At 40.4% G+C, this 18912-nt stretch overlaps 1 protein-coding gene across 7 annotated transcripts in view; it reads left to right on the forward strand.

Annotated features, from left to right (window-relative positions):
* Positions 1-18912, forward strand: part of LOC106871456 (protein sidekick-1) — a 589083-nt gene that overhangs the window by 529022 nt on the left and 41149 nt on the right. The window contains exon 32 of one of the 7 annotated variants that reach the window (XM_089352508.1): positions 2490-2624. The exons of the other annotated variants lie outside the window; for them this stretch is intronic. Within the exon in view, the coding sequence (XP_089208634.1) occupies positions 2490-2624 (135 nt within the window). The remainder of the gene's footprint in view (positions 1-2489; positions 2625-18912) is intronic. 7 annotated transcript variants of the gene reach the window in all.

Consider the following 18912-nt stretch of genomic DNA (forward strand, 5'->3'; position numbering starts at 1 on the left):
TGTCATGTCTCAGCCAGGGTGCTTAAATAAACTTGTTTTATTTTGCTTCAATATAATAGCTTCATACGTTGCTTCATTTACACTCTAATTTTAGTCACTTCAAATATCTGTTCTGTAAATCACCTTAATTATTTGTGCTGTTTAGGTCAGTCAGTTACAAATGACAGTGAATCCAGACAATTCTTAGTCAACATTATTCACAATAATTTGTAAATTTTCATTATAAACTACTCTGATTTTCTTCCTTTTTATTTATTTATTTTGGTATTCATTAGTTTTTAATCATGTTTGTTTTTCTCCTTAAAATATCACTTATAAAAGACATGTTGGAGGTATGGGATGTGGCTAAAATGTTATATCAAGGTTTTTTACTGACAGGAAACCCACTGTATTACAATGCGAGTAAAAGTGCTTAAACTTTAAAAAAAAGTTATTAATTTGACACTGAATATTTAGCTTCTGTTAAATATTTCTTGTGTAATATGTCATTGGTACACTGTCCTCATATTTCAAAGACAAAATTTCATAAAGCACTGATTAAACAGCATTGATAATAATGGTATTTCAAATCAGCTTCTCTCCTGGGAAAATATCATCAATTATACATTGCCCATGCGGTTACTTAACAGCTGTACACTGTCAGATGGCTAACATAGCAACTTACTGACTGAAGTGCACTAAATTAGCTTAATTCCAGAAATATAGCATACTGGTAAGAAGACAGAACTTGATGGAAATAAAATAACTCAACTGTCTATAACTAACATGAAGAAATATGTCATAATGTCACCTAATATTTTTAGACCATATGTCATAATGTTACCTAATATTTGTTAGACCATATGGCATAATGTTACCTAATATTTTTAGACCATATGTCATATTGTTACCTAATATTTTTAGACCATATGTCATAATGTTACCTAATATTTTTGACCATATGTCATAATTTTACCTAATATTTTTTAGACCATATCTCATAATGTTACCTAATATTTTTAGACCATATGTCATAATGTTACCTAATATTTTTAGACCATATGTTATAATGTTACCTAATATTTTTAGACCATATGCCATAATGTTACCTAATATTTTTTAGACCATATGTCATACTGTTACCTAATATTTTAGGCCATATGTCATAATGTTACCTAATATTTTTTAGACCATATGACATAATGTTACCTAATATTTTTTAGACCATGTGTCATAATGTTACCTAATATTTTTTAGACCATATGTCATAATGTTACCTAATATTTTAAGACCATATGTCATAATGTTACCTAATATTTTTTAGACCATATGGGTCTGTAAAGACAGTATTCAACTTAAGCTTCTGTAATTTTAAGCAGATGAAGGTTAAACTTTGTCCAAGACAGGAATCTGAACTACTGCAGTGAGCATGTATTGTGTAGCCTCTGGTTATTCCTGATGAAGTACATTTGATCAAAGGAATTTCAGCTTTAATTATGCTGTCTTTTCTTTAGGATTACATTATCCAATGTATCCCTTTTTAAAATAGGATGTGACTTGAGAGAGATTTAGTTACTACTCCAGTAAATCATGTGACCATATATAGGTTGTTGTTGTTGTTGGTAGTGATAGTGGTGGTGCGTTGTAGTTCATTTTGAAGGGACAGATGCTTTGAGTCAAATCAACTTGAAATCTGAAAACAGATTCTATTCAGAACATGGTTCTGTGTCAGCTGTCAGAAATTCTCTGCCGTTGAAACCACCATATAGAAGCTACCCCATTGACTCCTAATTCCACATTAGTTCAAGCTGTTTACAGGTAGCTTTTTTTTTTTCTTTGCATGCAGTGAATTGAATTTGTGAACAGCAAATCAATATTCTACACTACTACTACATCTGAATTATAATCACTTATGGTGCTTAGTCAGTGCTAGGTAGACTCAACCACTAAGCAGTAAGTGACTCCATATCAGATATAATACAACAATGGTGATGTGTCTCAAACTGCTCAGGCTATTGACTATCAGCTGTGATCTAAAATGTACCTACAGCACTACCATTTATTTAATTTCTGTTGTTGTTGTTGTTAAGTGATATGTTTTCTACTATTGTTTATTTCCTTTACATTGTCACTGTTATTGCTCTTGCAGCTGCTCCTGTTGTTGTTTTCGTTTTTGTTTCTTCACTTGCAAGTCTTCCTTGGACTACGCAGATCTATGATTTAAAGCATTCCAATCATGAGCAACCCATCCTTCTTGCAGCTTTTGTGTCTTTATAACTATGCTATCCAATGTGTCTCTTGTTTTTTCAAAAGGAGTAGGATGTAATTTGAGCATGAATTATCTATTGTAACAGTTGGTGTTGTTGTTGTTGTTGTTGTTAGCCACAGTTCTGCCCTGCTTGGAAAGATCTCTGTTCAAAAGTGTTCCACCTGTAAACTTCCATCTTTTTGTATACTTTGGACTACCTTGTCCAATATGATCTTCATTTTTCAAGATGGTAGTTCTTTAGTTTGTTTTAGCCATCACGGCCAAAGCCATGCTGGAGATGGAGCACCAGAGTACAAATATAGCAGATCAAACTACCATGTAGAGGTTCCATTGTTGACACGTGAACCACATGTATACCAGCCTAGGGACCCAGAAAGTAAGTTGGAGACGGAAAAAAAAAAAGAACTTAAGATCTTTTGGAACTTTGCTTGTTTGTTTTTGTTGTGATTGTTCTTTTTTTTCTGCTTAACTGATACGAGCAATATTTTAATGGTATCTCTTTATGGATTATCCCAATGATCAGATTAATAAGATGCTGCAATACTATTTTCAGATGTTGAGCTAAGGGAGAAGTCGATAGCATTGGGCCCCAGTACTTGATGGGTACTTTGTCTTGTTTATCCCAAAAGGATGAAAAGCAAAGTTGACCTCGGTGAGACCTTGAGAAATAAAGATCCAGAAGAAATGCCACTAAACGTTTTGCCTGATGCACTAACAATTCTGTTGGTTCAACACTTTTGGGTCGGTCAAAATTAATACCTATATAGTTCTGGGGCCAATATAATTGATTTTGTCTCTTTCTCCAAATCTGTATCCTTGTATGCATGTTAGAAATCCTAATTAATGGAATCTCTATTGGCTTTGATGCTGAGCATTCCAGTTGTTTGATCAACTGAACTGCATACTCAAGGTATTACAGTGTGAGAGATAGAGTATTCCACATATATTTGTACTCTCAGTGCAATCATTAGGCAGCTTAGCGTAACTTACCACTTCTGCAAAAGAGGCCGATAGAATAAGTACCTGGCTTAAAAAGAATAAGTGCTGAGGTCAATTCGATCAACTAAAGTTCTTCAAAACAGTGCAACAGAATGGCAGCATTCTAATGACTGAAACAAGTAAAAGATGAAAGATTTCTCCATGAATGTGTGATGTTTTCCAGTCAGTGGTTTCTTTTCAGTAAGCCTCTACTTCCTGTGTCCTTACAATGTGTGTGTGTGTGTTTGTAAATCTCCATCCCTCCATTCTCTCTCTCTCTGATAGCTTTGAGGCATAATGATAATAGTGAACTGTTTTTCTTCTCTTTTTCTTTTGTTTTTTTTTATTCTCTTTGTTTACATTCTACACAGCCAGAATAGGCCAGAATACTCTGGTATTTCCCCCACACCTCTAAAGCAATTATCTGCTATTTTTCCTATCACTCCTCAGCCATCACATTTGTAATCTCTCAAACCTGTCTGCTTTTAAAATGTCACCTGCTAAGTTAGTGTTCAGGCCAACATAGCTTATTAATTACAGCATTCCTACTATTAAAACAACATTACCTGCTAAAGGTGAGAAAGGAGTTTATTGTTAAAAGTATTCTGTCTGTATTTAGAAAAAAACCTTCCTCATTTTGCTGGTGTTGGATCTCTTCAAGTATTTATAAGCAGGAATGTGTGTGTATACATGTGTGTACACACTCATACATACATAATTATATGTGGCATTGGTGAACTTGTACAGGTAATGTCAATTTGGTAGAGGGTGTGAGCTTATTGAACACAAACATTTGATCACTATATATCATTTGTGTGATTGTTCAACAAGAAATTGCTCATAGCCTCATACATCGTCTAACAATGGGAGAGTCCATGATATATAAATAAATACCGGCATACCTTGGCTCAAGTTGTTTTGATTTAAGTTGTTCTCGATTATACTTCAGTTTTCAAAACTTATATATGGAAAAATAAAAATCAAGTGAAGTTATTTTTACTCAACTTTACGGCTGTCCACCACAAATATTGGAATCATAAAATCACTAGAAAACCGTTAAAAGCACATAAAATACATACAGTAAATGTTAAGATTCACACCATAAAGTAGTGTAGCTTAGTGAACGAAATCATGAAATGAGCTGTGTTGTCTTATTTAGGTATGTACTGGTAAATTTAAAATAATTTAGTTTTTTTTACTATTGCAAAATAATAAAAATAACTGAATTTGTTTTTTAAGCTTTAAAATAGCCTTTATTTTATCATGTCTTATTGCAAACCACATTCATAAAGTGTCTGCAATGTACGGTAAATACCGTCAAATTGTATTTGTAAATTTAGATTACTTTAACTGTACTGTATTAAAAAAATAATAATTTGCTTGTAAGCTAAAAATAGGTTTTTATTAACCATGTACAGAACTGGGAATGGTTATTATCGGTTTAGTCTAGAGACAAGATAATTCGACTTAAGTCATGTCTCCTGGAACCAATTAACAACGTAGGGTAAGGTATACCTGTATATATATACGTCGTCGTCGTTTAACGTCCACTTTCCATGCTAGCATGGGTTGGACGATTTGACTGAGGACTGGTGAAACCAGATGGCTACACCAGGCTCCAATCTGATTTGGCAGAGTTTCTACAGCTGGATGCCCTTCCTAACGCCAACCACTCAGAGAGTGTAGTGGGTGCTTTTACGTGTCACCCGCACGAAGGCCAGTCAGGCGGTACTGGCAACGGCCACGCTCATCTCGCTCGAAAAACCTCATGTGTCACCCGCACAAGAGCCAGTTCAGGGGCACTGGCAACGATCTCGCTCGAAAGATTTCATGTGTGGCCCGCACATGAGCCAGTCCAGGGGCACTGGCAACGATCCCGCTCGAAAGATTTCATGTGTCGCCCGCACATGAGCCAGTCCAGGGGCACTAGCAACGATCTCGCTCAAAAATCCTACGATGGCCCCACACAAGAGCCAGATCAGGGGCACCGGCAACGTTCTCGCTCGAAGAAATTTCATGTGTCACCCGCACAAGAGCCAGTCCAGGGGCACCGGCAATGATCTCGCTCGAAAGATTTCATGTGTCACCCGCACATGAGCCAGTCCAGGGGCACTGGCAACGATCCCGCTCGAAAGATTTCATGTGTCGCCCGCACATGAGCCAGTCCAGGGGCACCGGCAACGATCTCGCTCGAAAATCCTACGATGGCCCTACACAAGAGCCAGATCAGGGGCACCGGCAACGTTCTCGCTCGAAGAAATTTCATGTGTCACCCGCACAAGAGCCAGTCCAGGGGCACCGGCAATGATCTCGCTCGAAAGATTTCATGTGTCACCCGCACATGAGCCAGTCCAGGGGCACTGGCAACGATCCCGCTCGAAAGATTTCATGTGTCGCCCGCACATGAGCCAGTCCAAGGGCACTGGCAACGATCCCGCTCAAAAGATTTCATGTGTCGCCCGCACATGAGCCAGTCCAGGGGCACCGGCAACGATCTCGCTCGAAAATCCTACGATTGCCCCACACAAGAGCCAGATCAGGGGCACCGGCAACGTTCTCGCTCGAAGAAATTTCATGTGTCACCCGCACAAGAGCCAGTCCAGGGGCACCGGCAATGATCCCGCTCGAAAGATTTCATGTGTCGCCCGCACATGAGCCAGTCCAGGGGCACCGGCAACCATCTCGCTCGAAAAACCTCATGTGTCACCCGCACAAAAGCCAGCCCAGAGGCACCAGCAACGATCTCACTCGAAAGATTTCATGTGTCACTCGCACATGAGCCAGTCCAGGGACACTTCCAACGATCTCGCTCGAAAAACCTCATGTGTCACCCGCACATGAGCCCGCCCAGTGGCACCGGCAACGATCTCGCTCGAAAGATTTCATGTGTCGCCCGCACATGAGCCAGTTCAGGGACACTGGCACCGATCCCGCTCGAAAGATTTCATGTGTCGCCCTCACATGAGCCAGTCCTGGGGCACCTGCAACGATCTCGCTCGAAAAACCTCATGTGTCACCCGCACAAGAGCCAGCTCAGGGGCACCGGCAACGATCTCGCTCGAAAGATTTCATGTGTCGCCCGCACATGAGCCAGTCCAGGGGCACTGGCAACGATCTCGCTCGAAAGATTTCATGTGTCGCTCGCACATGAGCCAGTCTAGGGGCACTGGCAATGATCCCGCTCGAAAGATTTCATGTGTCGCCCACATATGAGTCAGTCCAGGAGCACTGGCAACGATCTCGCTCGAAAATCCTACGACGGCCCCGCACGAGAGCCAGTTCAGGGGCACCGGCAACGATCTATTTCTATTTCACTTGCCTCAACAGGTCTTCGCAAGTGGGGTTTAGTGTCCAATTTAACTCGATTTCGATTTCACTTACCTCAGCTCGCCTACTCAGTGGAGTTTATTGTCCAACTTAACTTGCTTTCGATTTCACTTGCCTCAACAGGTCTTCGCGAGTGGAGTTTAGTGTCCAATGAAGGAAGGAAGGTACGCATAAGTGGACTGGCTGGGCCTTAGATTTATGTCTCACTTGGCTTGCCGGGTCTTCTCGCGCACAGCATATTTCCAAAGGTCTCGGTCAGAAGTCATCGCCTCGGTGAGGCCCAATGTTCGAAGGTCGTGCCTCACCACCTCATCCCAGGTCTTCCTGGGACTACCTCTTCCACAGGTTCCCTCAACAGCTAAGGTGTGGAACTTTTTCACACAGCTATCCTCATCCATTCTCGCTACATGACCATACCAGCGCAGTCGTCTCTCTTGCACACACAACTGATGCTTCGTAAGTTCAACTTTTCTCTCAAGGTACTGATACTCTGTCTAGTATGCACACTGACATTACACATCCATTGGAGCATACTGGATTCATTCCTTGCGACTCTACGCATGTCCTCAGCAGTCACGGACCATGTTTCACTGCCATGAAGCATGGCTGTTCGTACACATGCGTCATACAATCTGCCTTTTACTCTGAGAGAGAGACCCTTTGTCGCCAGCAGAGGTAATAGCTCTCTGAACTTTGCCCAGGCTATTCTAATTCTAGCAGCTACGCTTTTAGTGCACCCACCTCCACTGCTAATTTGATCACCAAGATAGCGGAAGCTATCAACCACTTCTAGTTTTTCTCCCTGGAATGTGGCAGAAGTTGTTTTCTGCACATTCCTAGTATTTATGGCTCCAGAACCTCTGCTGCAAACAAAAACTAACTCCCTAGTTAACCTTCCTTTGATATTGCTGCACCTCTTATGTGTCCATAGCTTGCACTGGGTGCATCTTATAGAGTTACTTCCCACTCCTTTTCTACAGATCGAGCAGGGCCATCTACCCGAAGGGGTTTGTGTTTTGTCTGCCTTCCTACTTATGAGGACTTTGGTTTTAGCTAGGTTGACTCTAAGGCCCTTCGATTCTAGTCCTTGCTTCCACACCTGAAACTTCTCCTCTAATTGTGATAGTGACTCAGCAATTAGTGCAAGGTCATCAGCATAGAGGAACTCCCAGGGGCATCCTGTCTTGAATTCCTCTGTTATAGCCTGGAGAACTATGATAAATAGGAGGGGGCTGAGGACAGAACCTTGGTGGGCCCCTACCTCCACCCGGAATTCTTCACTGTACTCTCTGACAACCCTCACCTTACTGACAGAGTTTCTGTACATGGCTCGCACAGCTCTCACTAACCATTCTTCTATCCCTAGTTTCCTCATTGACCACCAAATGAGAGATCGGGGGACCCTGTCAAAGGCTTTCTCCATATCAACGAAAGCCAGGAACAGGTTTATCCTTGGCTAGGTATTTCTCCTGAAGCTGTCTTTCCAAAAATATAGCATCAGTGGTGCTTTTCCTAGGCACGAACCCAAACTGCATCTCATCTAAACTGACTTGCTCCCTAAGCAGTTGAGCTATGACCCTCTCCGTGACTTTCATTACCTGATCTAAAAGCTTGATACCTCTGTAATTATTTGTATCTAAAGCGTCACCTTTACCTTTGTAGCAGTTGACTATGGTGCTGCTACACCAGTCATTGGGTATGACTCCTTCGTGTATCACTTGTTTCGTAATACGGGTGACTAGGCTATAGCCGACACTGCCAGATATTTTGAGCATCTCTGCAGTGATTCCTGATGGACCGGGGGCTTTCCCTGTCTTCATACTCTTAATTGCTTTATCTACCCTGGTACTGTCAACTCGGATAGTTGGTCCCTCTGTTGGGTCGACATACGGCAGACTCTCTTTCTCCCATTCATTTTCTTTATTAAGCAATCTATCGTAGTGGCATCTCCAGACCTCTTTCTTTGCAGCCTCATTTAGAGCAAGCGTACCATCATCCATGCGAACACATTTCTCTCCTACTACATCACTATTCTCTCTCCTACACTGTCTTGCAACACGAAATACCTCAAGTCTTTGGTCCTCACGGCGCAGAACATTGGCAAATCTTTTCTTATCTGCCTCCCCTCTGGCTAAATAAACCTGTCGCCTAGCTTCCCTTCTGGCAGATTGGTACAATTCCCTGCTACCACCGTTCTTCCAGTCCTTCCAAGCCTGTTTCTTTTGTCTAATAGCCCTGTCTACCTCCTTGTTCCACCACCACGTTATTTTGGGTCGAGAAGGGACCTTGCCCCAACCACAGATCTCGTCGGTGGCCCTCAGCAGGTTGTCCCGTAGAAACGGATGAAATATAAAATGATAACAATATTACACAATTATTCATAACAAATGCCCCTAATTACATCTAAATTTACTCATAGGTTGTTTATCCAGTAATTAAAACCATTACAAAATACTGAGTTCTTACATCATCTTTAATTGAGTCCATTTCCCATTTTCATGGTTTTACTTGATTTTCAACACTGAGACATCTTTTTAATATTTTGTCATTGTATTGAGCAGAACAAACCTTATTGATTAACATCAAGCTTATTGATATTTAGTGAGTAAATATTTACTTGTAAACCAGACATATATCAACATTTTCAATAAAAAAGTCAAATAGAGGAACAACAAACCAACAAGAACCTATCTATACAGTTGGTTTGATAAAGGCGGCCAAGTGGCGATAACATAAGAAAGAGTATTGTATCTTAATATATAAAGCTGAAATTGTGTGTCTGTGTGAAGCCTTTTTAAAAGTTTATAGAAATTCACATTTTCGACTTTTTCGTAAAAATTTTTACATCAATGGAATTTTCTCGATGTGAACTTTCCAGTGCAGTAATTAGATTTTAAAAATTCCGTTTACTTTGTGTGATTTAAGGGAGATTTGGCTGTTGTTTCTAGCAACTTTTATATTTCATCCCTTCTACCTGGACCGCCATTCTTACACACGCGCTCAACATAAAAATATAGAGAGTAAGAGTAAAAGAAGGAGAGGGAGAGAGAGAGAAAGTGATACATACAACGTCATAGATTAAACTTTCATCTCAGTATTCTTTACCTATTTTTCATAACATAGATACGTAAAAACTCACACAACTACACATACATGACATATGACAACATACACATTGCTCTCAATCTCTATTCATTTCTCCCCCTCTTCCTCTCTCGCTCTCTCAAACGTATGTGTATACGTTTGAGAGAGCGAGAGAGGAAGTAAACACAATCATTCACATCGTGGTATTTTACAAAACATTGATGGCATAACTACAGAGTTGTATCCTCCAACTTTGGGGAGGTCATAACTTTCATAAAAATGAATATTTTTTAATGAAATTTTCGGTGAAAGTGGTTTGGAAGGGGGTGGGGTACAATATTCGAAAATTCCACTTGAATTCCTCTTAACTTCCAGGAAAATGAATATTTTTTCATGAAATTTTGTACAAATGTACCTTGATGTATGTACATTTCAAGCATGTAGGAATTTTGAAGGAAACAACTGCAGGTTATTTTTGAGAAGTGTTCCCCACTCGGTGGTGTTTCGGAGCAAGTCGTCCATATTTGTTTCATTTTTCTCTATTATGTGCTTATGTGGATCCTTAGATTTCTAATGAAGTAATAGGCAGTGAAGAGAAGCAGTCATAAGAAAACTTTTAACTACCCCTATTCCTTTCTCTCCCCATCTCTACCTCTTCCTCTCTCGCTCTCTCAAAAGCATACACGTGCAAGTACACAATCATTCAGTAAAATATAACTCATGTTCGTCAATGTTTTGTAAATTTACCACGATTTTCACTAGGGTGTTAGGGTTAGGATTTTAGGGTCAGGGTTAGGGTTTAGGATTAATGTTACGGTTACGTTTTTTAGGGTCAGGGTTAGGGTTTAGGGTTAGTGTTAGGATTAGGTTTAGGATTAGGGTTGGGTAATTGTGCGGGTGTTAATCTGAAAAATTACAGATATGTGAAAAGTACCGACCCTGCCATCTATTATAACTTTTGTTGTTCTGTTTAATATATACATAGATTATGCCTCCAAAGAAGAGAGTTTGCTGGGGAAAGACAGCAACCGGTTTAAAATGACAGCCACAGACTGCAGCAATTCACCACTTTCCAGTAGCTACTTTGAACATAATGCAAAATGGTGCATCAACACCTTCTGCCCAATCTGATAGAATTCTGGCAAAACTGTTTAGCAACAGATCGCCAGCAATTGCTTCATCACAAATTGCCATCCTGTGAAAAGGGATTACCCTGCTATGTATAATCAGGGCAGCGCAAAAAGTTGTTTTGCACAAGCATTTCTATAGCCAATTGCACGGATGAAATTTACGTATGCTTAATAATTTTACGCAAAACAGCCTTCAGACTTTCCCTATTAATTTCATCGTCTTTTGAATTATGAACATATTTACATCATAAGGGTTTTTTCGTTGTAAGGCTTTCTTTTTTAGTTGATTTTCAGCTAGCAAGACTTATCGTAGATGGCATAAGTCACACCCGGACAAGGTCGGGTTATACTGCTAGTATATATATATAACACAACACGAGAACAAACAACATAAGTTATATCAGAAACACCTACAACATAACATAACAAAATCAATACCACACAGACATAACCAAACATATCAATAATGTTTCCTTAATTAAGCAAGAAGCATCTTTGAATGATGAAAGTAAAGTAAAGGAAGTAGGAATTAATGTCAGAGCTGAGGCAGCACACCGACACATTATAGTTATTAACAAATTATTCATACTGTTAGTCTGATAGGCAATTCCAGTAGGTGGGGTGGTAGTTGAGTGTCAGTGTCTGTTCTTCTCACCAAAGAAGACATTACAACAATACAACAGAAGTATGTTAGTATAGTGAACTTTATTCATAAAGGAAGCAGAGAGTTGCAACAGTTGACAATAAATACCAACAGATCTACCAATAGTTAGATGCTGCATATATATATATATATATATATATATATATATATATATATATATACACGATATATATGGTTATTAATTATTTTCAGGCTCCAACAGAATAAAGGGATTTTTATAATACTTTCTGTTAAAGGCACAAGGCCTGAAATTAGTGGGGTGGGGTAAGTCGATCACATTGATATCAGCGCTGAACTGGTTCTTAATTTATCAATGGTGAAAGGACGAAACTCAAAGTCGAGCTTGGTGGAATTTGAACTCAGAATGTAAAGATGAGCGATATACCACTAAGTATTTTGCCTGGCGTGCTAACCATTCTGACATGTCGCCACCTTAAGGGTATTTTAATAATAAGGACACCAAGACAGGGTTCAGTACAGCATATCCGCGTATCAAAGGTATATGTGAACGTTGATGTAAATACTAATCTATAGACAGACTTGTTCTTTCACTTATATCTACATTCACATGGACAGACCAATCGATATAAGTTCCCATGTATATGTTAACAAACACAAAGGTATACTTAGGCATGCAGTGAATATTCCATTTTAAGTTCCGGATCCAACATAGGGAAATTTCCGAGAGTGGTGTAGTATAAATGAGAGCACAAATGGGCTGAATTTCACTACACCGGTTTCAGACTCATTTTATATTTATGAAGAAATCAATTATATATTGAATAAAAAAAGCATTTTCCTCATTTGAATTAAAATTAAAATTTGAATCTAATATTTAGGATTTTACTCATGCGGCACATAGGGAGCGTTCACTCAAACTTCCCAATGCATTTCATTATATATATATATATATATATATATATATATATATATATAGGTTCAGAAAAACAATAACAAAAAAACAACAAAGTGAGGACGTGATACGGATAGTGTTATTGGACGCTCAGGAAAGGAAAGAGAGAGTGTATGACGTTTCGGGCGTAGCCCTTCGTCGGAAAGATGGAAAGTTCGGAGAATGGAAGAACGGAGAAAGAGGAAAATGGTACCGATGCCCACGAGGTTACATTGTGAAAAGACCGGAAGAGGAGGTGGTGGGGGAAAAGTTCTTTCTAAGACAGGAGAGTGAAAAAGGGAGATGAATATCTGTGCGTGCGCGAGAGTCTGCGAGTGTGTGTGTGATAACAGAACGTGTGTGTGCGTATGTATGTATGTATGTGTGTGTGTGTGTGTGTGCATGGTTTGGTGGTTTATCTATTAGTGTGTTTGTGTGTGTGTGTGTATGACGTAGTGGAAGAAATTAGTAGCAGGAATGGTTAGTGGACGCTTATAGACAGTGTAGGTAGAAGGTCAACAGGCGGTTTTTTGAGTATGTGTGTGTTCGTGTTTGTGTGGGGTTATAGGTGTTGGGTACGTGTGTGTGTGTATTTTGTATGTGCGCGTGTGTGTATGTGTATGTTTTTGTGCGTGCGTGTGTGTATGTGTATGTTGTGTATATGTGCGTTGCTGTGTACGTGTGTGTGCGTGCGTGTGTTGTATTTGCCCATGTGTGTGTGATTGTATGCGTGTCTGTGTGAGTGTGTAGTGTTGGTGAGAAGTGTGGGATTGTGAGTGTTAGGTATGGGTGTGTGTGTGTTTATGTGTGTCTGTATGTGTGTTTCCGTGCGCGTGTGTGTATATTTTTTGTGCGTGCGTGTATGTGTATATTGTGTATGTTTTCGTGCGTGCGTGTGTGTTATGTATGTGAGTGAGTATTGTGTATGTGAGATGTGTGTGTGTGTGTGTGTGGTTTTGTGTATGTGAGAGGTGTTTATGTGTGTGCGTGCGTATGTGTGTGAGAGCGTAAGGATGTGTGCCAGGTATGTGTGTTATTTTGTGTGTGCACTCCTGTGTGCATGTGTATGCAGCTGTGTATGTAGGCGTGCGCGTATATATGGGTGTGTGTGTGTATATATGTGCGTTCGTCTATATGTGTGTGAGGGCGCGCATGTATGTTTGTCATGTATGTGGGTGGTATATTTGTAAGGTGTGTGTGTGTAGGTGTATGGGAGGTATGTGTGAATGGGGGTATGTATGGGTTGTCAGGTGTGTGGGAGGTATTTGTGAATGGGGGTATATGTGGGTTATGTGTGCTTGGGTGTGTGTGTGTGTGTGTGTGTATGTTTGCATGATTGTTAGCGTGTGTGTGTATGCGCAAGTGTGCGTTTGTATAAGTGTGTGGGCGAGTCTGAGCGTGTGAGTGCATGCATATGTGTTGTGTGTGTGTGGTGTGCTTGTATGGGTGCGTGTATTTTTGTGTGTGGGTATGTGTGCGTGTAGGAAGGGGTGAGATAAAAAGTGGAAAAATGTAGTGAGTGTAATAAGAGAATAATGGATATAATGTAGGGGGGGGGGGTAAAAAAAGGAAAATAAAAAATAAAGAAAAGTGTTGCATAGACGTAAAGGGAGAGTCATAAGGAGGAGGGGACTGCATTGAGTCCGAAGGGGAAAGAAGAATTAAGGTTAAAAATGTAGCGTTGCTCCAAGTGGAGTCGCAAGGGAGTGGACCCATGGTGCAGGGCGAGGCCAAAAACGGAGATGTTAGAGGGAGAGTGGTTGGCCAAGTGGAAGTGATGGGCGACGGGGGAATCCGAACCTAGCCGAACGTCCCTTAGGTGTTCGGTGAAACGGTCGGCCAGCCGGCGGCCCGTCTGCCCCACGTAGAGTTGGTTGCATAGGGTGCATTTGATGCAGTAAATTAGGTTGGAGGAGGTGCAGGTGAAACTGTGTGGAATGTGAAGAGTTTGTAGGTTTGATCCTGTGACAGAGGTAGTGTCGGTGATGAAGGGGCAGGTGTGACAGTGGGATCTGGAGCACGGGAAGGAGCCGGGTGGGGTGGGGAGGAAGAGGAGAAGGTACTGCGGACCAGTAGATCGCGTAGGTTGCGGGCGCGTTTGAAAGCGGATAGGGGTGGGTTGGGGAAAATGGAGTGAGTAGTGGGATCGAGCTGGAGGCGACGGAAGGCCCGTAGGATCCTCCGACGAAGGGGTAGGGTGGCAGGGTGGGAAGGGGGTACGGTTAGGGGATTGGTGTGGGGGAGGAGAGAGGGCGGTGGTGCGGTCGATTCGACGAGCGCGGGCGAGGGCGGATTGGACAAGGTGGGAGGGGTATCCTCGATGCATGAACAGACGAGCAAGATACTGGGACTGGGTCTCGAAATCCTGGTCCAGGCTGCACAAACGTCGGAGGCGGAGGAACTGGGAGTAGGGGATGGCCCGTTTGGTGTGGAATGGATGGGAGGAGGAGAAGTTGAGGTAGAGGTGGGAGTCAGTGGGTTTGAAGAAGGCGGAGGTAGTTAGAGAGTTGGAGGGGGGGTTGATGGAAAGGGAGATGTCGAGGAAGTTAACAGAGGTGGTAGAAGTAAAGTCAAGAGCAGGGTGGAAGTTAGAGAGGAAGGAGATGAAAAGGCAGAGCTGTTCGCGGGAGAGGGAGGTGGCTCCTATACAGTCATCTATGTAGCGACCGTATAGTTCCTGGGTCGGACCGGAGAATTGGGAGAATACTTGGGCCTCAATGTAACCAACAAAGAGGTTGGCGTAATTGGGCCCCATTCTCATATATATATATGTATGTATATTAGAGGTGTACTTGTCGACACCTCTGTTGATACAAATTAGTCATTCAAAAACACACAAACACTCTTAACTTCATTTAAACATTTATTATCAAATAATAAATTGGCACCAAATACAATCTGGTCACTGATACTGTTCAATTGCATCTAGTTTCAGATGTAGCTGTCAGTCAGGTTTTATGGTTATAAATATATTTTTTAAGTGCTCTTTGGGCAATCAGATTGGCAGGATGTACATAAACTCATGTTTCTAAACTATTCTTTTCTGATGAAAGGTCTTTATGCCTGAAACATACAAAGGTTACTCAACTTCCCATTGTTTGAAGCTTTCCTTCTTCATTATTTACTATATTTTTATCTACATAGACCCCGTCGTTCCACTTGCCAATTATTAGGTGATAGTAGGTAGTCAGTTAACACAATATTTGGTTAAGATTTACAAACCTTCTCTTTCCTCTTTCTTTTGAGTGGAGTTCTTTAGTATTGTACAGAACAGTAAGTCTGAAATAACCTCAGAAGAGAATCTATCAGTATATGACCACAGGTTGACAAAAGCTGTATGGGGAGGGATAGAGTGCAAATGTATCAGTAGCAGTAGAAGTAACAGTAGTCATAGCAGTGTTAGTAGTTGTTGATATATATATATTGTCAGTGGATTATATATTCAAAAAAGGTGCACACACTAAAGAGCACCAATATATTTACATGCAGTTAAATGTCTGCCATTAAAGTTTGATGACTTGTCTGTAAAGCTAAGCACTTTATAGATGCAAGATCATTGATCACTCTATGACCAGACATATATTTAACTGCATGTAAATATGTATATACTAGACATCATCATCATCATCGTTTAACGTCCGCTTTCCATGCTAGCATGAGTTGGACGATTTGACTGAGGACTGGTGAAACCAGATGGCTACACCAGGCTCCAATCTGATTTGGCAGAGTTTCTACAGCTGGATGCCCTTCCCAACGCCAACCACTCCGAGAGTGTAGTGGGTGCTTTTATGTGCCACCAGCACGAGGGCCAGTCAGGTGGTACTGGCACTTGCTACACTCAAAATGGTGTATTTTACGTGCCACCTGCACAGGAGCCAGTCCAGCGGCAATGGCAATGATCTCGCACGAATGTTTTTACGCGTACCACCGACACAAGTGCCATCACGATTTCGCTTTCCCCAACAGGTCTTCGCAAGTCGTGTTTCGTGTCCAATGAAGGAGACGACTTTGGCATGGGTGCCAGTTGTCGAATTTAGTTCGATTTCGATTTCACTTGCCTCAACAGGTCTTCGCAAGCGGAGTTTAGTGTCCAATGAAGGAAACGTATGCATAAGTGGGCTGGCCACACCCTTGGCAGAGGCCTTGGATTTAGGTCTCACTTGGCTCGCCGGGTTTTCTCACGCACAGCATATTTCCAAAGGTTTCAGTTAAAAGTCATCGCCTCAGTGAGGCCCAATGTTCGAAGGTCATGCCTCACCACCTCATCCCAGGTCTTCCTGGGCTTACCTCTTCCACAGGTTCCCTCAACTGCTAGGGTGTGGCATAAAAATATATATATATATATTTCAGAGATGTTTAGCAAATGACTTAACCTTAGAGGTTATAAAACTGGAACAGTTACATCATGAAAGAAGTAATTTCATCACTTTCCTGTCATTTCCATTGATGTGTCAAAATTTTTGTAAGAAGAACACACACACAAACATAAATACAGACCATGCACACACACAGTTCAGTGGCCAGCAGAACATCATTTGTGACCTGGTGCAATGAAAATTTTGGCACTGTGAAAAAAATATGAAGAGAAAATTCAGTAGCTTTTACTTGATTATTGTCTTTTTATATATATTTATATACATATATATATATATATATATATATATATATATATATATATATATATATATATATATATATATATATATATATATATATAATACAAATGATATATGAGCATATGCATGTATACATACATATATGTACATACCTACATCTACATGTATATATAGATGCATATGCAGGTGCAGGACGTCAGACAAATAAACGGGAACAAAAAGCACAAAAACAGACTCTGTTTACAGACAACAAAATGAACACACAAGAAAACAGACAAGCCACCTATGGATTTTTTCCTTCATCAGCTGTCTCTATTCTAAACTAGGCATTTCAAAGATGAGATATATACACACACATGGCAAATAAGAAAACAAAGAGGATATAAAATCAAAAATAAAGCATACAAAGGGACAGACAACAGCTGGGAATATATATATATATATATATATATATATATATATATATTAGCAGTATAACCCGACCTTGTCCGGGTGTGACTTATTACGCCATCTACGATAAGTCTTGCTAGCTGAAAATCAACTAAAAAAGAAAGCCTTACAACGAAAAAACCCTTATGATGTAAATATGTTCATAATTCAAAAGACGATGAAATTAATAGGGGAAGTCTGAAGGCTGTTTTGCGTAAAATTATTAAGCATACGTAAATTTCATCCGTGTAATTGGCTATAGAAATGCTTGTGCAAAACAACTTTTTACGCTGCCCTGGTTATACATAGCAGGGTAATCCCTTTTCACAGGAGCTAGGATGGCAATTTGTGATGAAGCAATTGCTGGCGATCTGTTGCTAAACAGTTTTGCCAGAATTCTATCAGATTGGGCAGAAGATGTTGATGCACCATTTTGCATTATGTTCAAAGTAGCTACTGGAAAGTGGTGAATTGCTGCAGTCTGTGGCTGTCATTTTAAACCGGTTGCTGTCTTTCCCCAGCAAACTCTCTTCTTTGGAGGCATAATCTATATATATATTAAACAGAACAACAAAAGTTATAATAGATGGCAGGGTCGGTACTTTTCACATATCTGTAATTTTTCAGATTAACACCCGCACGATTACCCAACCCTGATCCTAAACCTAATCCTAACACTAACCCTAAACCCTAACCCTAAAAAACGTAACCGTAACAATAATCCTAACCCTAACCCTGACCCTAACACCCTAGTGAAAATCGTGGTAAATTTACAAAACATTGACGAACATGAGTTATATTTTACTGAATGATTGTGTACTTGCACTTGTATGCTTTTGAGAGAGCGAGAGAGGAAGAGGTAGAGATGGGGAGAGAAAGGAATAGGGGTAGTTAAAAGTTTTCTTATGACTGCTTCTCTTCACTGCCTATTACTTCATTAGAAATCTAAGGATCCACATAAGCACATAATAGAGAAAAATGAAACAAATATGGACGACTTGCTCCGAAACACCACCGAGTGGGGAACACTTCTCAAAAATAACCTGCAGCTGTTTCCTTCAAAATTCCTACATGCTTGAAATGTACATACATCAAGGTACATTTGTACAAAATTTCATGAAAAAATATTCATTTTCCTGGAAGTTAAGAGGAATTCAAGTGGAATTTTCGAATATTGTACCCCACCCCCTTCCAAACCACTTTCACCGAAAATTTTTGTATATTTGGAATCTACATAATAAATAATATATGCATAGAAAATTTCATAAAAAAATATTCATTTTTATGAAAGTGATGACCTTCCCAAAGTTGGAGGATACAACTCTGTAGTTATGCCATCAATGTTTTGTAAAATACCACGATGTGAATGATTGTGTTTACTTCCTCTCTCGCTCTCTCAAACGTATACACATACGTTTGAGAGAGAGCGAGAGAGGAAGAGGGGGAGAAATGAATAGAGATTGAGAGCAATGTGTATGTTGTTGTCACAGGTCATGTATGTGTGGTTGTGTGTGTTTTTACGTATCTATGTTATGAAAAATAGG

Source organism: Octopus bimaculoides, chromosome 1, assembly GCF_046866305.1.
Source record: "Octopus bimaculoides isolate indiv1 chromosome 1, ASM4686630v1, whole genome shotgun sequence".
Taxonomy (NCBI): domain Eukaryota; kingdom Metazoa; phylum Mollusca; class Cephalopoda; order Octopoda; family Octopodidae; genus Octopus; species Octopus bimaculoides.